General features: G+C 35.7%; 1 protein-coding gene across 1 annotated transcript; it reads left to right on the top strand.

Moving 5' to 3' along the window:
• Window positions 1–30: 30 nt before the first annotated feature.
• wif1 (wnt inhibitory factor 1) lies at window positions 31–11,835 on the top strand. The gene is made up of 10 exons (XM_016574703.1): window positions 31–235; window positions 369–508; window positions 2,646–2,754; window positions 3,333–3,473; window positions 5,584–5,679; window positions 6,791–6,886; window positions 7,317–7,412; window positions 9,981–10,076; window positions 10,327–10,422; window positions 11,627–11,835. Exons 1-10 carry the CDS (start codon window positions 97–99, stop codon window positions 11,755–11,757), a joined length of 1,140 nt encoding a protein of 379 aa, XP_016430189.1. The 5' UTR covers window positions 31–96; the 3' UTR covers window positions 11,758–11,835.
• The last annotated feature ends 1,040 nt before the right edge of the window (window positions 11,836–12,875 follow it).

Below are 12,875 nucleotides of genomic sequence, written 5' to 3' on the forward strand. Positions count from 1 at the left end.
TGTCAATTGAAGACTCACTCGAGACACATTTAGTGCACGGGATTGCAGCGAGAGGGGAGAGCTAGCACTCCTAATTCACTTTAAATAAATCAAGGGATGGCTTTCAGGACGCCTGCTGTTCAACTGCACCTTAAAACGTGCTTTCTTCTGCTTTTAGGGGGTCTGATGGAAGCTGCCCAAGAGCAAGGAAGCATGTACATGTGGATTGATGCCAATCAAGCACGAATATTAATTGGTAATAGTGTTTAACGTGGTTTCTTTACTGGGTCAATGGCACGTTAATGCTATTAGAGCCCAAGTGTAAACCAAGCCAGTGCATAACTTAACTTTTTTCCAAGCTATGAGAGGCTTAATGTTTTATCCAACAGGTTTTGAGGAGGATATTTTAATTGTCTCCGAGGGCAAAATGGCCCCATTCACACACGACTTCAGGAAAGCACAGCAGCGAATGCCAGCAATACCTGTCAACATCCACCACGTGAACTTCACCTGGCAAGCCACTGATCAGGTACTGTAAAACTTATGTATTCTTTATCTGGCTTGATCTTAGCCAGGAACACATTACACATTTTATTTTCTTGATGCCGACGTATTCAATCTAAACATCCTTAAAACAAACATATTTTAGCTACTCGATAAGCAGAATTATTGAATTAAGGTTATTTTTAAGTATACGTGTACGTGGAGTTTTCAGGTTTATTGATTTTTATGATTAACATGTTCGTCTAAATAAGCTGTTTTACAATTATGCAGAAGATAACTCAGAAATACATGAAAAAATGTGAAATATGCTGTTGATAATATATATTTCTTATAGTTATATTTCTTAGTATTTGTGTACCTATAAAATATCTGAACACCATTTAGGCTAAACAAGATCCTACATTTAAATTAATTTAACATTAAAAAATTAATTTTCTGAGTTAAGAATAATAATGGATGCAATAATATTTACAATAATATATATTTTATAAATCATTTTTCAAATTATTATTTTTTTTAAAACAAAAACAAAATGAATTAATAAAATATTTTTGCACTTTGATATTGTAAACCGAATCTGTGTCGTATATTGGCCTAATTTGAAAGGGAAAGGTAATTTCAATTCTTGTGGTATTTTGCATTGTTGGTGTTGTAAAGCTGCACGCGGATCAAAGCATGTGCCATTAGTGCCAAACATCTGGGTCGTCATGAGTACACTGAGAGCACGCGTGCGGCTTGCCAGAGCCCGCGCTTTACTGAACAACGAAACTTCCATTTGGAATCACTTTGCTTTGCGTTGTTATTGCTTGTTGGTCCTCTTTGTAATTCGTTATGGTTTTGGCAGAAACAGTGGCAATTTTTTTTTTCACACAAGGTCCCAAATAGCCACTATCTGGTATTCATTACAAATTACATGACTAAAATCAGAAAGGAAATCGTTCAGATCTCAGAGAGGAAATCTTTTAAAAAACGTTTTGATTCTCAGGATTCCCGGTTGGTATGACCAGTTTTAAGCATTATAAGGCATAATAATAAAAGTAACATAATAAAAATAATAATGAATAGTAATAATTGTACTTTTATTTGTATTAAGCTGACAACATTTCTAGCTGCTAAAGTCATTTTTTGATTCAATTCAGATTTATTTTTGGCACTTTTTACAGTAAATATTTTCCAAAGCAGTTTTACCAACCCCAGTTCGCAAATAAATGTGACAACAGCAAGGAGAAAAGTAAAAAAAAAATACACAAATACACATATACGTTGAAACTTTTAAAAGTCAATGTGAACATATTTTGTAATATCATGAATTACTCACATCACGCGTATGCACCCATATAATTTTCCATTACAAAAAAAATTATTTTATTAAACTGCCAACGGAAACTAGATCTGTGATGCTCTTATACGCACCACGGCTTCATTCACAACTTTTGGGGGGAATGTACAGGAATCTCTTTTTACAAATGATCTATCTTTGCACACCGGGATCATAATCCGTGAATGGCATGTTGACTTGACGAAAGAGCAGCAAGAGGGAGAAATTAAAATAGCAAGGGGAGGGATACGGAGGAAAACGAGAAGGGCCCACTCTGTCCTGGCCCCTGTTAGCTTCAAAGACGGCCGCTGAGGCTTTAGAACAAAGGTCTCCGGCATTAAAGGCTGGCGGCGAGAGTTATCTGTGTTGGTTATTACCATTCAGCTGTAGGATTAGCTAAGCTCTCCACACAGCTTGTGTACTTTTGCCTTCATCAAACGCTGCCCAGCTTTTACACTCCGAAATCTAGAGACCAGAAAAAAAGAAAGGGGAAAAAAGAACTGTCTCCCTCGCTTTCATCTCCTTTTGGGACAGTTTTTTTTTTGTAGCGTGTGTTTGGCCTCGCCATCACGGCTGTCCTCACAAGTGTGTAATTCTCAAAAGGTTGAGGTCATTAGTTAGAGAGCGAAGCTGCGCTTCTTTCGGAGGAAATTGATAGCCTTGCAAACTTAAGGATACCCGGAAACCTTCTTTTTACTCTTTACAGATTTATATGTGCTCCTGTCATGAACCACATTCAACCTTTTTTGTGCTATTGTCCCAAACGCCCCTCTTTATGCAAATCTAATCTACTTCTTTGAAGATTAAAACAAAGTTAACCTTTGTTTATCTTCTTTTAATTCAGGCAGAGTACTTCTATGAGTTTCAGACTCTGCGTTCATTGGATAAAGACATTATGGATGACCCTACCGTCAATGTTCCTCTCTTAGGATCAGTGCCACACAAAGCCTCTGGTACGCTTTTATTCTTTTTAATTATTTCACTATAGTTGTGGCTTACATTTTCCCATTTTATTTCAAATAAAGGGATATTTCACCCAAAAATGAAAATTCTGTCATTTACTCGCCCTGCACTTGTTCCAAACCTGTGTGAGCTTCTTTCTTCTGTTGAACACAAAAGAAGATATTTTGAAGAATGTTGGAAACCAAACAGTTGACGGTAGCCATTGACTTCCATAAGTATTTTTTTTTTCCATACTATGAAAGTCAATGGCTACCGTCAACTCTTTGATCACCAACAATATCTTCTTTTGTGCTCAACAAAAGAAAGAAACTCACGCAGGTTTGGAACAACTTGAGGGCAAGGAAATGATGACAGAATTTTCATTTTTGGGTGAACTATCCTTTTAACAAATGTTTTGATAATAAACTGGTGGAATACTGGAATAATCATGATGTGTAATTGATATATTCACATAATTATCTACCTAGATTCTTAAAATCACATCTATGAGATGATTATCATAACCCATGTAACCTGTGGCACATCGATGCTTAAGGTTAAGTAATCAAAAGGGCTTTTGTGTACTCAGTGGTCCAGGTGGGCTTCCCATGCAGAGGCGACCAGGATGGTGTGGCAGCATTTGAGGTGACCATCCTGGTGATGGATGCTGGAGGAAACATCATTCTGAGGACGCCACACAACGCTATCTTCTTTAAAACGTGCCAGAGAGGTGAGTTTTCAAACTTTGTAGTCCAACCATGGATGCTGATGCTGAATGACTGTGTGGTTTAAAAGAGAATGTTATGGACATGTAAAACACTGGATCAGGCATTGAAACATTGCAGACTAAAGCCCAGACCCAATTTTATCACTCTGAAGAGTTTTCAAGTACATTCAACTCAGCTTCATCTCAGTTGTGCATCTTCTAAAATAAAATATAAACAGACACAAATGAGACATTTGACATACAATGAGTATAGAGCTGTAAGAGAAATATAGTATTCTGTATATGGTAAGATGTGGTAAACGTTTGGTTTTATGAAACAATGCAATACATTATTGAGATCTGAAGATGTACATACACTACTTTTCAAAAGTTTGGGGTCAGTAAGTTTTTATTTGTTAAAGAAAATGAATATTTTATGCAGCAAGAATGCATAACATTGGTTTTTAATCAAACATTTTTAAATGCCGTTCCTTCTGAACTTTCTATTCTTCAAAGAATGCTGAAAAAATTATCACAGTTTCCACAAAAATATTAAGCAGCACAGCTGTTTTCAAGGATTTCTGAAAGATCATGTGACTCTGAAGACTGGAGTAATGAATGCTGAAAATTCAGCTATGCCATCACAGGAATAAATTACATTTAAAAAATAGTAGAATAATACAAAAAAGTAATAATATTTCACAGTATTGCTGTTTCGTATTTTTGATCAAATAAATGCAGCCTTGGTGAGCATAAGAGACTTCATTCAAAAACATTAAAAAAAATCTTACTGACCACAAACTTAGTGTATGTGAAATTGTTTTTTCTTCAAGAGAAATACCAGGAGACTTAGCTAAAAGTCTTCATCTGCTCTAGAAGAAACAATTGAGATATTAAAAGGATCTTATTTATGATTTTTCTTTCTTAGGGAGCACAAATGAGCATGTTTTGTCTCCTCTTTAAGAGTAGTTGGTAAGAGAGAGAGAAGCAGAGATCATGGTACGGGTGACTCTCACCCACAAAGCCATCGCTGGCTCATGAGGTCATGTGAATCCTGCCAGCTGCAGCCTTTTAGAATGAGCGTGTTATGTTTTTCTCTGATCCCCCTCCCTTCTCTCGCACACACTAATCTCACGGTGTTGCATTCCCCTACACACCCTTCTCCACCCCTCTCCATTCGGCGTGTAGACTTCACAGATCAAATGGTCCATCTGTCTGAAGCCACCCCGCAGGGAGGAAGCAAAGTGTTTCCTAGTGACAGCTGAGGGTGCCTTAATGACTAGTGCTCACAACTTGATTTTTTTATAAGTCTGGCTGCTTGAATTTCACCCACAGGACAAAATGACGTTGACATAGTTGATATAGCTTAACACCTTCAAGTTGATCCTCTTTTTAAGGAGCATTTTTAAGAATGTGGAACAATAGTTTTGTGTTTCATAAACATGGCATAAACGAAAACTGCATTGAGTGAACCTTAAAACCAATAATTATTCTGACATTATTTACACACCTTAATGTCATTCCATACTTGTATGGCTTGACAAATACACAAAAGGAGACGTTTAACAGGATGTCCAAGCTTCTCTTTTCCATATAATGAGAATGAACGGGGACTAAGAGCATTAAAAGTGGTCCATATGACTTTCCAGCGCTACTTTCCAAGCATTTTTGAAGAACAGACCCAAATTTAAGACGTTTTTCTCTGAAAATATATCTTGACAGCCTCGGTCCCCATTCACTTTCATGGTATAGAAAAGCGCAGCTTGGACATTGTGAGAAAGAAAGTCAAATGACATGAGGGTGAGTAAATGACAGAATGTCAAGTACACTAAACTAAATGGTCTTTAAAGACAGTTGTGAATTATATTGAAACATATCTGCAACAGCATACGGGGCCACATTGCATTTGACAAAGTTATTGACATTCTGGTTTCACCTCAAAGCCTTTTTTTCTCCTTGCTGGTGTCAATTCATTTGAAGGAAGTACTGTTATTGAATTCACTGCTCTTTCAACTTCTCTCAGAATCTGATGTCCTTGAAGTGGCATAGGAAGGGAGTAAGTTATGAAGTGTTTGGTGAAGTCAAAAAAAAAGAAAGGAAAAGTTCTCACCATTAATGTCTCCTCTTTCTGAAGCAAAGTGCCCTGGTGGTTGTCGCAATGGAGGCTACTGCAATGAAAGGCAGGTCTGCGAGTGTCAGGATGGCTTTTACGGTGTTCACTGTGAGAAAGGTAACCATATTTATATAGGGCCACCATAAAGACAAATAAAAACAAAGTTACTGATGTACAAAGTTAGTATGTAGTAAGTTACTGACTTAAACTGCATTGTGAATAAAATAAAATAAAATAATAAAAAAAGTTAAACATTCAAATAAAAATTAAAACTAATTATTTATATTAATTGAAATACTGTAATGATATATTATATATTTAATCATTATAATTTAAATATAACATTTATATTCATTTAAATCTTTGAGGTTTTATCAATAGTTTTGTTCTTACTGGATCTCGGAAGTGTCCCATAAAGGTCTCATATCATACCTGGAGCCACATAAATCCAGATGTGAGCATGTAAAACCTTGTCATAAAGTCTCCACTACAAAAGCCAGATAGGTAAAAAATAAGAGAAGTGTATTCTGCAAAACTCTTTTCTCAGAAAGACAAGCCTCCTTTGGAAACAAACGAGTGCATATAGTTTATTATGATGATGATTATACTCAACCTCAGGGCATCACTTCCCAAAATGCCTTGTGCAAATTACAAAGCGTGGTTAAGCCCGCTATGTACTAGTTTAGATTAAGGAATGGAGCACACATGTATTCTAGAAGGTTTCTTGTCTGAAAAAATATGAATTACCCAGCAGGTTGGGAGGCACAAACATGTGTTTTTCATCTATTTACAACTTTAAAGAGCGGTTTACCAAAAAAAGGCTTCCATTAGACGCTGAAAATGTTTTCAATATCCTCATTGTAGCTGTGTTTGTACCTAAACCGCTTCCACAAAACACCTTTCATCCAACACAGCTTTTGGCAGATTTGTTTTTGCCTGCGACGCTGCCAAAACCACAAAGATTTGTGCTTCGCATATCAAGAAAACCTGCGGCCTAAACTATCCTTCCATTCTTCAACAACAATAGCTGTGGGAAGTTTAATATGTGTAGTTTTAACTTAAAATTAACACTTAACTAGAATATATTTACCTTATTGTGAGTTTGACCCTGGAAAAATGTATTTTTATTTTGCATTAAGACAATTTGAATCATGTGGGATGAGCTGCTATAAGTAAAGTATATATTCTGGTGTATTAGATATAATACTTAAACTAACATTTTTTTCAGCCCTCTGTTCCCCAAGATGTGTGAACGGTGGCCTGTGTATGAGCCCAGGTGTGTGTATATGTCCTCCGGGCTACTTTGGACCCAGCTGTGAGAGAGGTTAGTTTCCTACCTGTTACGTCGTATCAAACATGCAGTTATTGTGCTATATTGTGCCACCATTCATTAAACCATAAATCAATACCAACAGGACAGGAAACTTGAACTTGACCTAAACATGCTATAAAAGAATACATATAATACACAAAAATACACATGAGAGCTTACATATTAATAAATGGCTTAACATGACTAATTAACCAAAACCAAGACAGAAAGTAGCCTGGAAATTCTGATCATAGTCTCTACATTTTTTTTTTTTTTTTACAGCTGTTCCTAAATGATTTAGACCAAAAAGGTCACAACCATGAAACGTGATCTATACAAAACCGTTACATATATAAATAAAAGCACAAATTGTTTGTGCGTCATTTCTCTTTGTAGTTTGTGACGTGTTCATTGACTTTGCGTTGGTTTTCTACATTAACAGCTAACTGCAGCACTACCTGTTTGAATGGAGGGACGTGTTTTCATCCTGGCAAATGCATCTGTGCCGTCGGCTTTGAAGGGAGCCGCTGTGAGCTCAGTGAGTTCAGCTACATGTACCTTCATCATCACTGTGAAAGGAACAAACTACAGTCAGACCACAATAACAGAACAAATTAACAGTGATCTAAACAAAATCAAGCCAGTTTGCAAGGAAAACAATTAAAATGGGGGTTTAGGGGGAAAAAGTTGTTAAATAAGAACTGCAACTACTAAACTACCGATAGTCTTTGTGTAGTAATGTTCAGAAGTAGCATTCAAAAGTTTGGGGTCAGTACTATTTATTTATTTATTAATAAAATGGTTTTATTGAGCAAGAATGCATTAAATTGATCAAAACTGACAGTAAAGGCAATTATAATATATAAAAATAATTTTCATTTCAAATAAATGCTGTTCTTTTCAACTTCCTATTTGTCAAAGAATCCTGAAAAACATGCATTACTGTTTCCACAAAAGATATTAAGCAGCACAACTGTTTTTAACATTGAAGATAATAAGAAATGCATTTTTGAGCACCAAATCAGCGCATTAGAATGATTTCTGAAGGATCATGTGACACTGAAGACTAGAGTAATGATACTGAAAATTCAGCTTTGCAGCATAGGAGTAAATTAAATATTAAAATTGAAAACAACAGATTTGATTTTGCTCATAACTCAAAAACTAACATTCAAAAAAAAAAAAAAACCTATTAGAAATTCCTGAACCTATGACTCAAAAATGCCAACTTTTTAGGACTACTAACTAAATAGCTCTATTAACTTCTAACCTAGAGTATTAACTGGCTGTTACATTATTATCATCATCTTTCAAAGGGAAAGCCGTGTTGTTGTTCTTAGATTGTAATAGGCTCACTTCCACAAATTGCCCTCAGAGCAGTTCTCCAAGTAAACTTCTTAAGTGAAGTGTGTTCTCACATTAGTGTTTAATGGGCCGGCACCTACATGGGCAAACACAGGATGTAATGCAGTTGTGTTGTCACCCTAATCACTAATAACAACCTCATGAGCTCACATGCACTCAAACAGTGTGGCATTTTATCTCTGGCCATTCACAGAAAGCTTTTTCTTCCTTTTTTTTTTTTTAAATTAAACGCAAGTATTGAGATAAATGCCACTTAGGACTTGCTCGCTGAGGTTTGCTTTGGTAATAATTATATATACATACTTCCTTTGCTTCAGAGGTCTGTAGTGTATGTCGTTGATGTTTAAACAACTCCTCTTTGACCCTGAATTTCATCCTTTCCTGTTCAAAGGCAGGAAGTATTGCAGTATTCAGAGGCGTTTGGTCTGAAAAGGGAGGGAAGAGAAAATATTGAAGGAACATCTCTGTAACATTTTAATAGCATTAAGCCAGTTGTTGCCGACTGATCCACTGCAGTATCGTGTTCTCTGTCAAAACGGCCTATGACATGAACGCCCGGAGTCCCGTTAAGGTCATGTTATGCAAAGACGTCCCCCTCTTTGTCTGGTTTCATGGGTATGGATTTCGCTGATTTGTCAAGGAACAAAGAAGCCGCTGAAATTCAGTTGGTCTTGATCAAATATGCAGGTGTAAGAGGATCCGAGAGTGTTTGGGAAGGGTCTGTCCGCCTGTGTGACCCTGCTTTTGTTTTTCAAAAGCATTGAATTTCCTTTTTTATGTCTCATTTAGTTTACTATGCTTTTCTGAACATCATCATTTTGTCTCATTTTCAGTAAAAATATCTAAACATCCTTAAAGCCAGATCAATTACTGTAGTTTGACAAGAAAAATTGCTTAAAAGCCCCAAAGGCAAAAATAATAAAATAAGCTTGATGCTGCATAAAACCCCAATGGCAAATAAATACATTCAATAAATGTCTAACTTCTGTGTACACTGAAAAATTTACATTGTATATTTTCTATAAATATAACATGCAATGTAATATTAATATATAATGTTTAAATAAAAAAATATATATTCGATTTCTGTTCAGAATGACGTTCATAATATTTTTATCTTATATTCAGTAAAAAATATCTGAACATCCCTAAAGCAAGATCGGTTACTGTAGCTTGACAAGCGAAATTGCAAATAAAATAAAATAAAATATTAAAAAGCTTGATACTGAAATCCCCAATAAATAAATAAGTAATTTATTTATAAATAAAACAATAATTGTAATAATTTATTTATAAATAAAACAATAACTGTGTGCTTAAAAAAAAATTATTCAAATTTTATATTTTATACTAAAAATAATATTAAAATATTATTTTATTAGATTTTAAAAAATAATGAAACAAAATAAAGGTGATACTGCATAAAACTCCAGTGGGGTAAATAAATAAATATATACGTGTTTGTGTGTGTTAAATAAATATATACGTGTTTGTGTGTGTTAAATATATAACATGTATGTATGGAACCTGAATGGAGAAATTAATTATAAACAAGAGCTATAGTTCTTTGACAAGATGATCTTGTCATAACAATATAAGTTACTAATAGAACATGTGTAAGTTCAGATAATAATTTTGAAATGGCAGTTAGCGAAGAAAAAACATTCTCTTTTGCAGTCGGTTATGTTGTTTTGTGCATTTTGGGATTGCGACTAATGCATTTTGCGATTGTTGTCTGCAGGTAAATGTCGACAGCCGTGCAGAAATGGAGGCAAATGCACGGGGAGTAACAAATGCAAGTGCAGCAAAGGCTACCATGGCGATCTGTGCTCCAAAGGTGAGATTATCTCGACTTGGCAGAAGAACTGTGGACGTGTTTGATCAAAAACACATGTTCACCCCAGCATCGCTCTATGCATTTTGCTTGCGCACAATAAACACACTGGAAAATGAACCGGCGGTGCTTGATTGCACCTTAAAATTTCCACTCGGGCTGCAGGCTTGCTGAACAGCACAGGATACGTTTCTAAGACTAAACACTGCGTCTCTGTGTATGGCTGAATGTGTATGTGTATACGTGTGTGCAGCTGTCTGCGAGCCCAGCTGTGGAGCACACGGGACCTGTGTGGAGCCCAACAGGTGCCAGTGCAGGGACGGCTGGCATGGGCGTCACTGCAATAAGAGTAAGACAACATCCTTTTTCCCAAGGCCAATATACTAATTGCCACCTGGAAATGGATTAGAGCAAGAAATCTGCTGTAATGCCAGGGTATTACCATGGATATTTAGACATGTTACCATAATAATACCATATTTTTTTTGCACAGATGATATTCATGGTAGTACCTTGGAGTGCTTGCAATTGAAAACAAATTAAATGAAAACAGCTTTGTTAACAAAATAAATAAATAAAGTAAAAACTAAAGATTATTGGGAAACACTGGGAAAATATTAGAATGATTTCTGGGAAAAACTAAACTAAAACACATTTTCATGACCCCAGAACTAACTAATATAAACAATAAAATGTATATAAATAGATCAAATATTTTTAAATTAATGGTACTTTATAAAACCTGAAACCTGTACAACTCACCTGCTGAAAATGCCACTAGATAGCAATAACACTAGTCGGTGCTGAGAAATGTAAACTTTTTAAATTATACCAGTGAATTCATTTACTTTTGTAGCCCTAAAAATACTAAAACAAAAATTAAATAGGCTGAAACTACAAGATGTAGAATAACTTTGTGTAAACAAAAACTAAATTTAATTGAAAAAAAAAAAAAATTTTTTTTTTTTAAATATTTAAAATTAAAAATAAGAACCTTGGTGCCATGCATAAGTCATTGTCTCAATTAAATATGTAATTTTTTATTAATTATTTTAATATTTGATTTTTTTATATACCGCCACAGTATGTTTTTGTAAGGCCAGTTATCTCACACCATGCATTTAATTTATAGTAACATTCAAGCACTGGTTAAGCAAAATAAGTCTTATTAAACAGTTTTATATCAAATTTACCACAATTTGCACCATTTGAACTAAAACCCTGTCAAAAAAATACCTGTTTTGTAGTACAGTCAAGTGTCTTATTTGTGTTTTTAATCATTATTTTTATGTGTTATTTCTTAATATGGATCATGGCATTGCCACACTGTTATCGTAAGGCCAGTTACCTATCTTACCCTAATGGTTGAGCAAAATAAACAATTTTTAACTAACTATTTCTCCATACTTTCCCTAGACAAGGGTCAGTTTAGTAGTATTGAACTGTTTTATACCAAATATACCATAGAACTAATTTAAACTAACCCTTGCAAAAATGGCTTGGTTCTCAATCATAAATGCTGCTGCACATGTCTGACTGCTCTCTTCCTCCAGGATTTCGTGGAGTAGTCTCCAACAGCCAGCAGGTCTCTGGTTCCAAGCACAAGTCACAGCCTGTGGCAGCGAAGGACACAAAGGAAGTGCCTGAATCCAGTCAGCGCTCTGAAACCAACTATGTGGTTTAAGCCTCCAAATTTTGAGCCAATGGCCCCTCCATTTCAACATCGCCTTCTCCGGAACAAAGCTTTTATCCTCCTCTTCCGATCCTCATCGGGACACTCCCAAGCTGGACTGCTGCTTTTTCAGAGCGAGCCTTGTTTTTGTAGTACAGTCACAGTGTCTTATTTTACCACACTAGCGCCTTTGATATATCTTCCACAGTCACCCTTCATCTGTCCTGCGTCAACCGAGACGGGAGTGAGTCACATGCTTGTGATGTTTGTGCGGTTTAGCTTCAGAAGTGGTGCTGAATCAATGGGAGAAGTGTACGTTACAATCCGAGAACTTCCGGGTGCGGATCCGGCTTTTCTTAGGATGGTAATTGCTGTGTTTGGCTTGTGCTCGTGGTTCGTCTGATTTAGTAAACATATTGTCGTCATTATTGTCACTAACATTCTTCTCACTTATGTAGTAGCTTATCCGGCAAGTACTTGTATAAGTAATATGTATCCTGTTTATGCAATGTAAAATTGAAATCTATAGATATATATTTAGATATGGGTAGACAGTCTTTAAGTTTATGCTTAAAGTTTTCATAGGTATGTATAACAATGCACATAAGCTGCTTGTGATGTCATAAACAAAGCCAAAAATGTCTTAATTTTTCATGTGACTTCATTACAGAAATAAAATGTGTTTTCATGGAGCCTGTGAATATGAAGTGTTCATATTTTAACTGTGAAGGGTCAGTTCTGTCTTTATTAACTCATTCTCATGTTGTTCCAAATCTTTTTGACTAACTTTCTTCTGTTGGACACAAATGAACTCGGACTAAGTCTGTCAAGCTCCAAAAAAGACACAAAAGGACCATAAAAGCGTAAAAATGGTCCATATGACTCTGTCCTAGCTCTCCTTGATGTGTTCATAAGAACAAATTCATTCATTTGAATTGGTTCTTTTTGTTGGATAATCCAGTTGTTAAAAACGGAGACGTTCGCAAACTGGATGGATTTGGTTCTTCTGTTGAACTCACTGTCGAGTTAACATTTTACTGAAGGTGGTTATCAGTGCGTAACATCTTAGATTTGGGCCTTTTCCTCACCCAAAACCATCTAATAGCTATAGTAGGGTTGAAATATTGCAC

Source organism: Sinocyclocheilus rhinocerous, unplaced genomic scaffold (genome assembly GCF_001515625.1).
Source record: "Sinocyclocheilus rhinocerous isolate Xijiao unplaced genomic scaffold, SAMN03320098_v1.1 scaffold1164, whole genome shotgun sequence".
NCBI classification, from domain to species: Eukaryota; Metazoa; Chordata; class Actinopteri; order Cypriniformes; family Cyprinidae; genus Sinocyclocheilus; species Sinocyclocheilus rhinocerous.

Bases quoted from the DNA above. Each gene is read 5' to 3' on its own strand.
- wif1 (XM_016574703.1), top strand. From the start codon at position 97: ATGGCTTTCAGGACGCCTGCTGTTCAACTGCACCTTAAAACGTGCTTT. The intron at 2,755-3,332 runs GTACGCTTTTAT...TTGTGTACTCAG, and splicing joins AGTGCCACACAAAGCCTCTG to TGGTCCAGGTGGGCTTCCCA. The intron at 10,423-11,626 runs GTAAGACAACAT...CTCTTCCTCCAG, and splicing joins TGGGCGTCACTGCAATAAGA to GATTTCGTGGAGTAGTCTCC.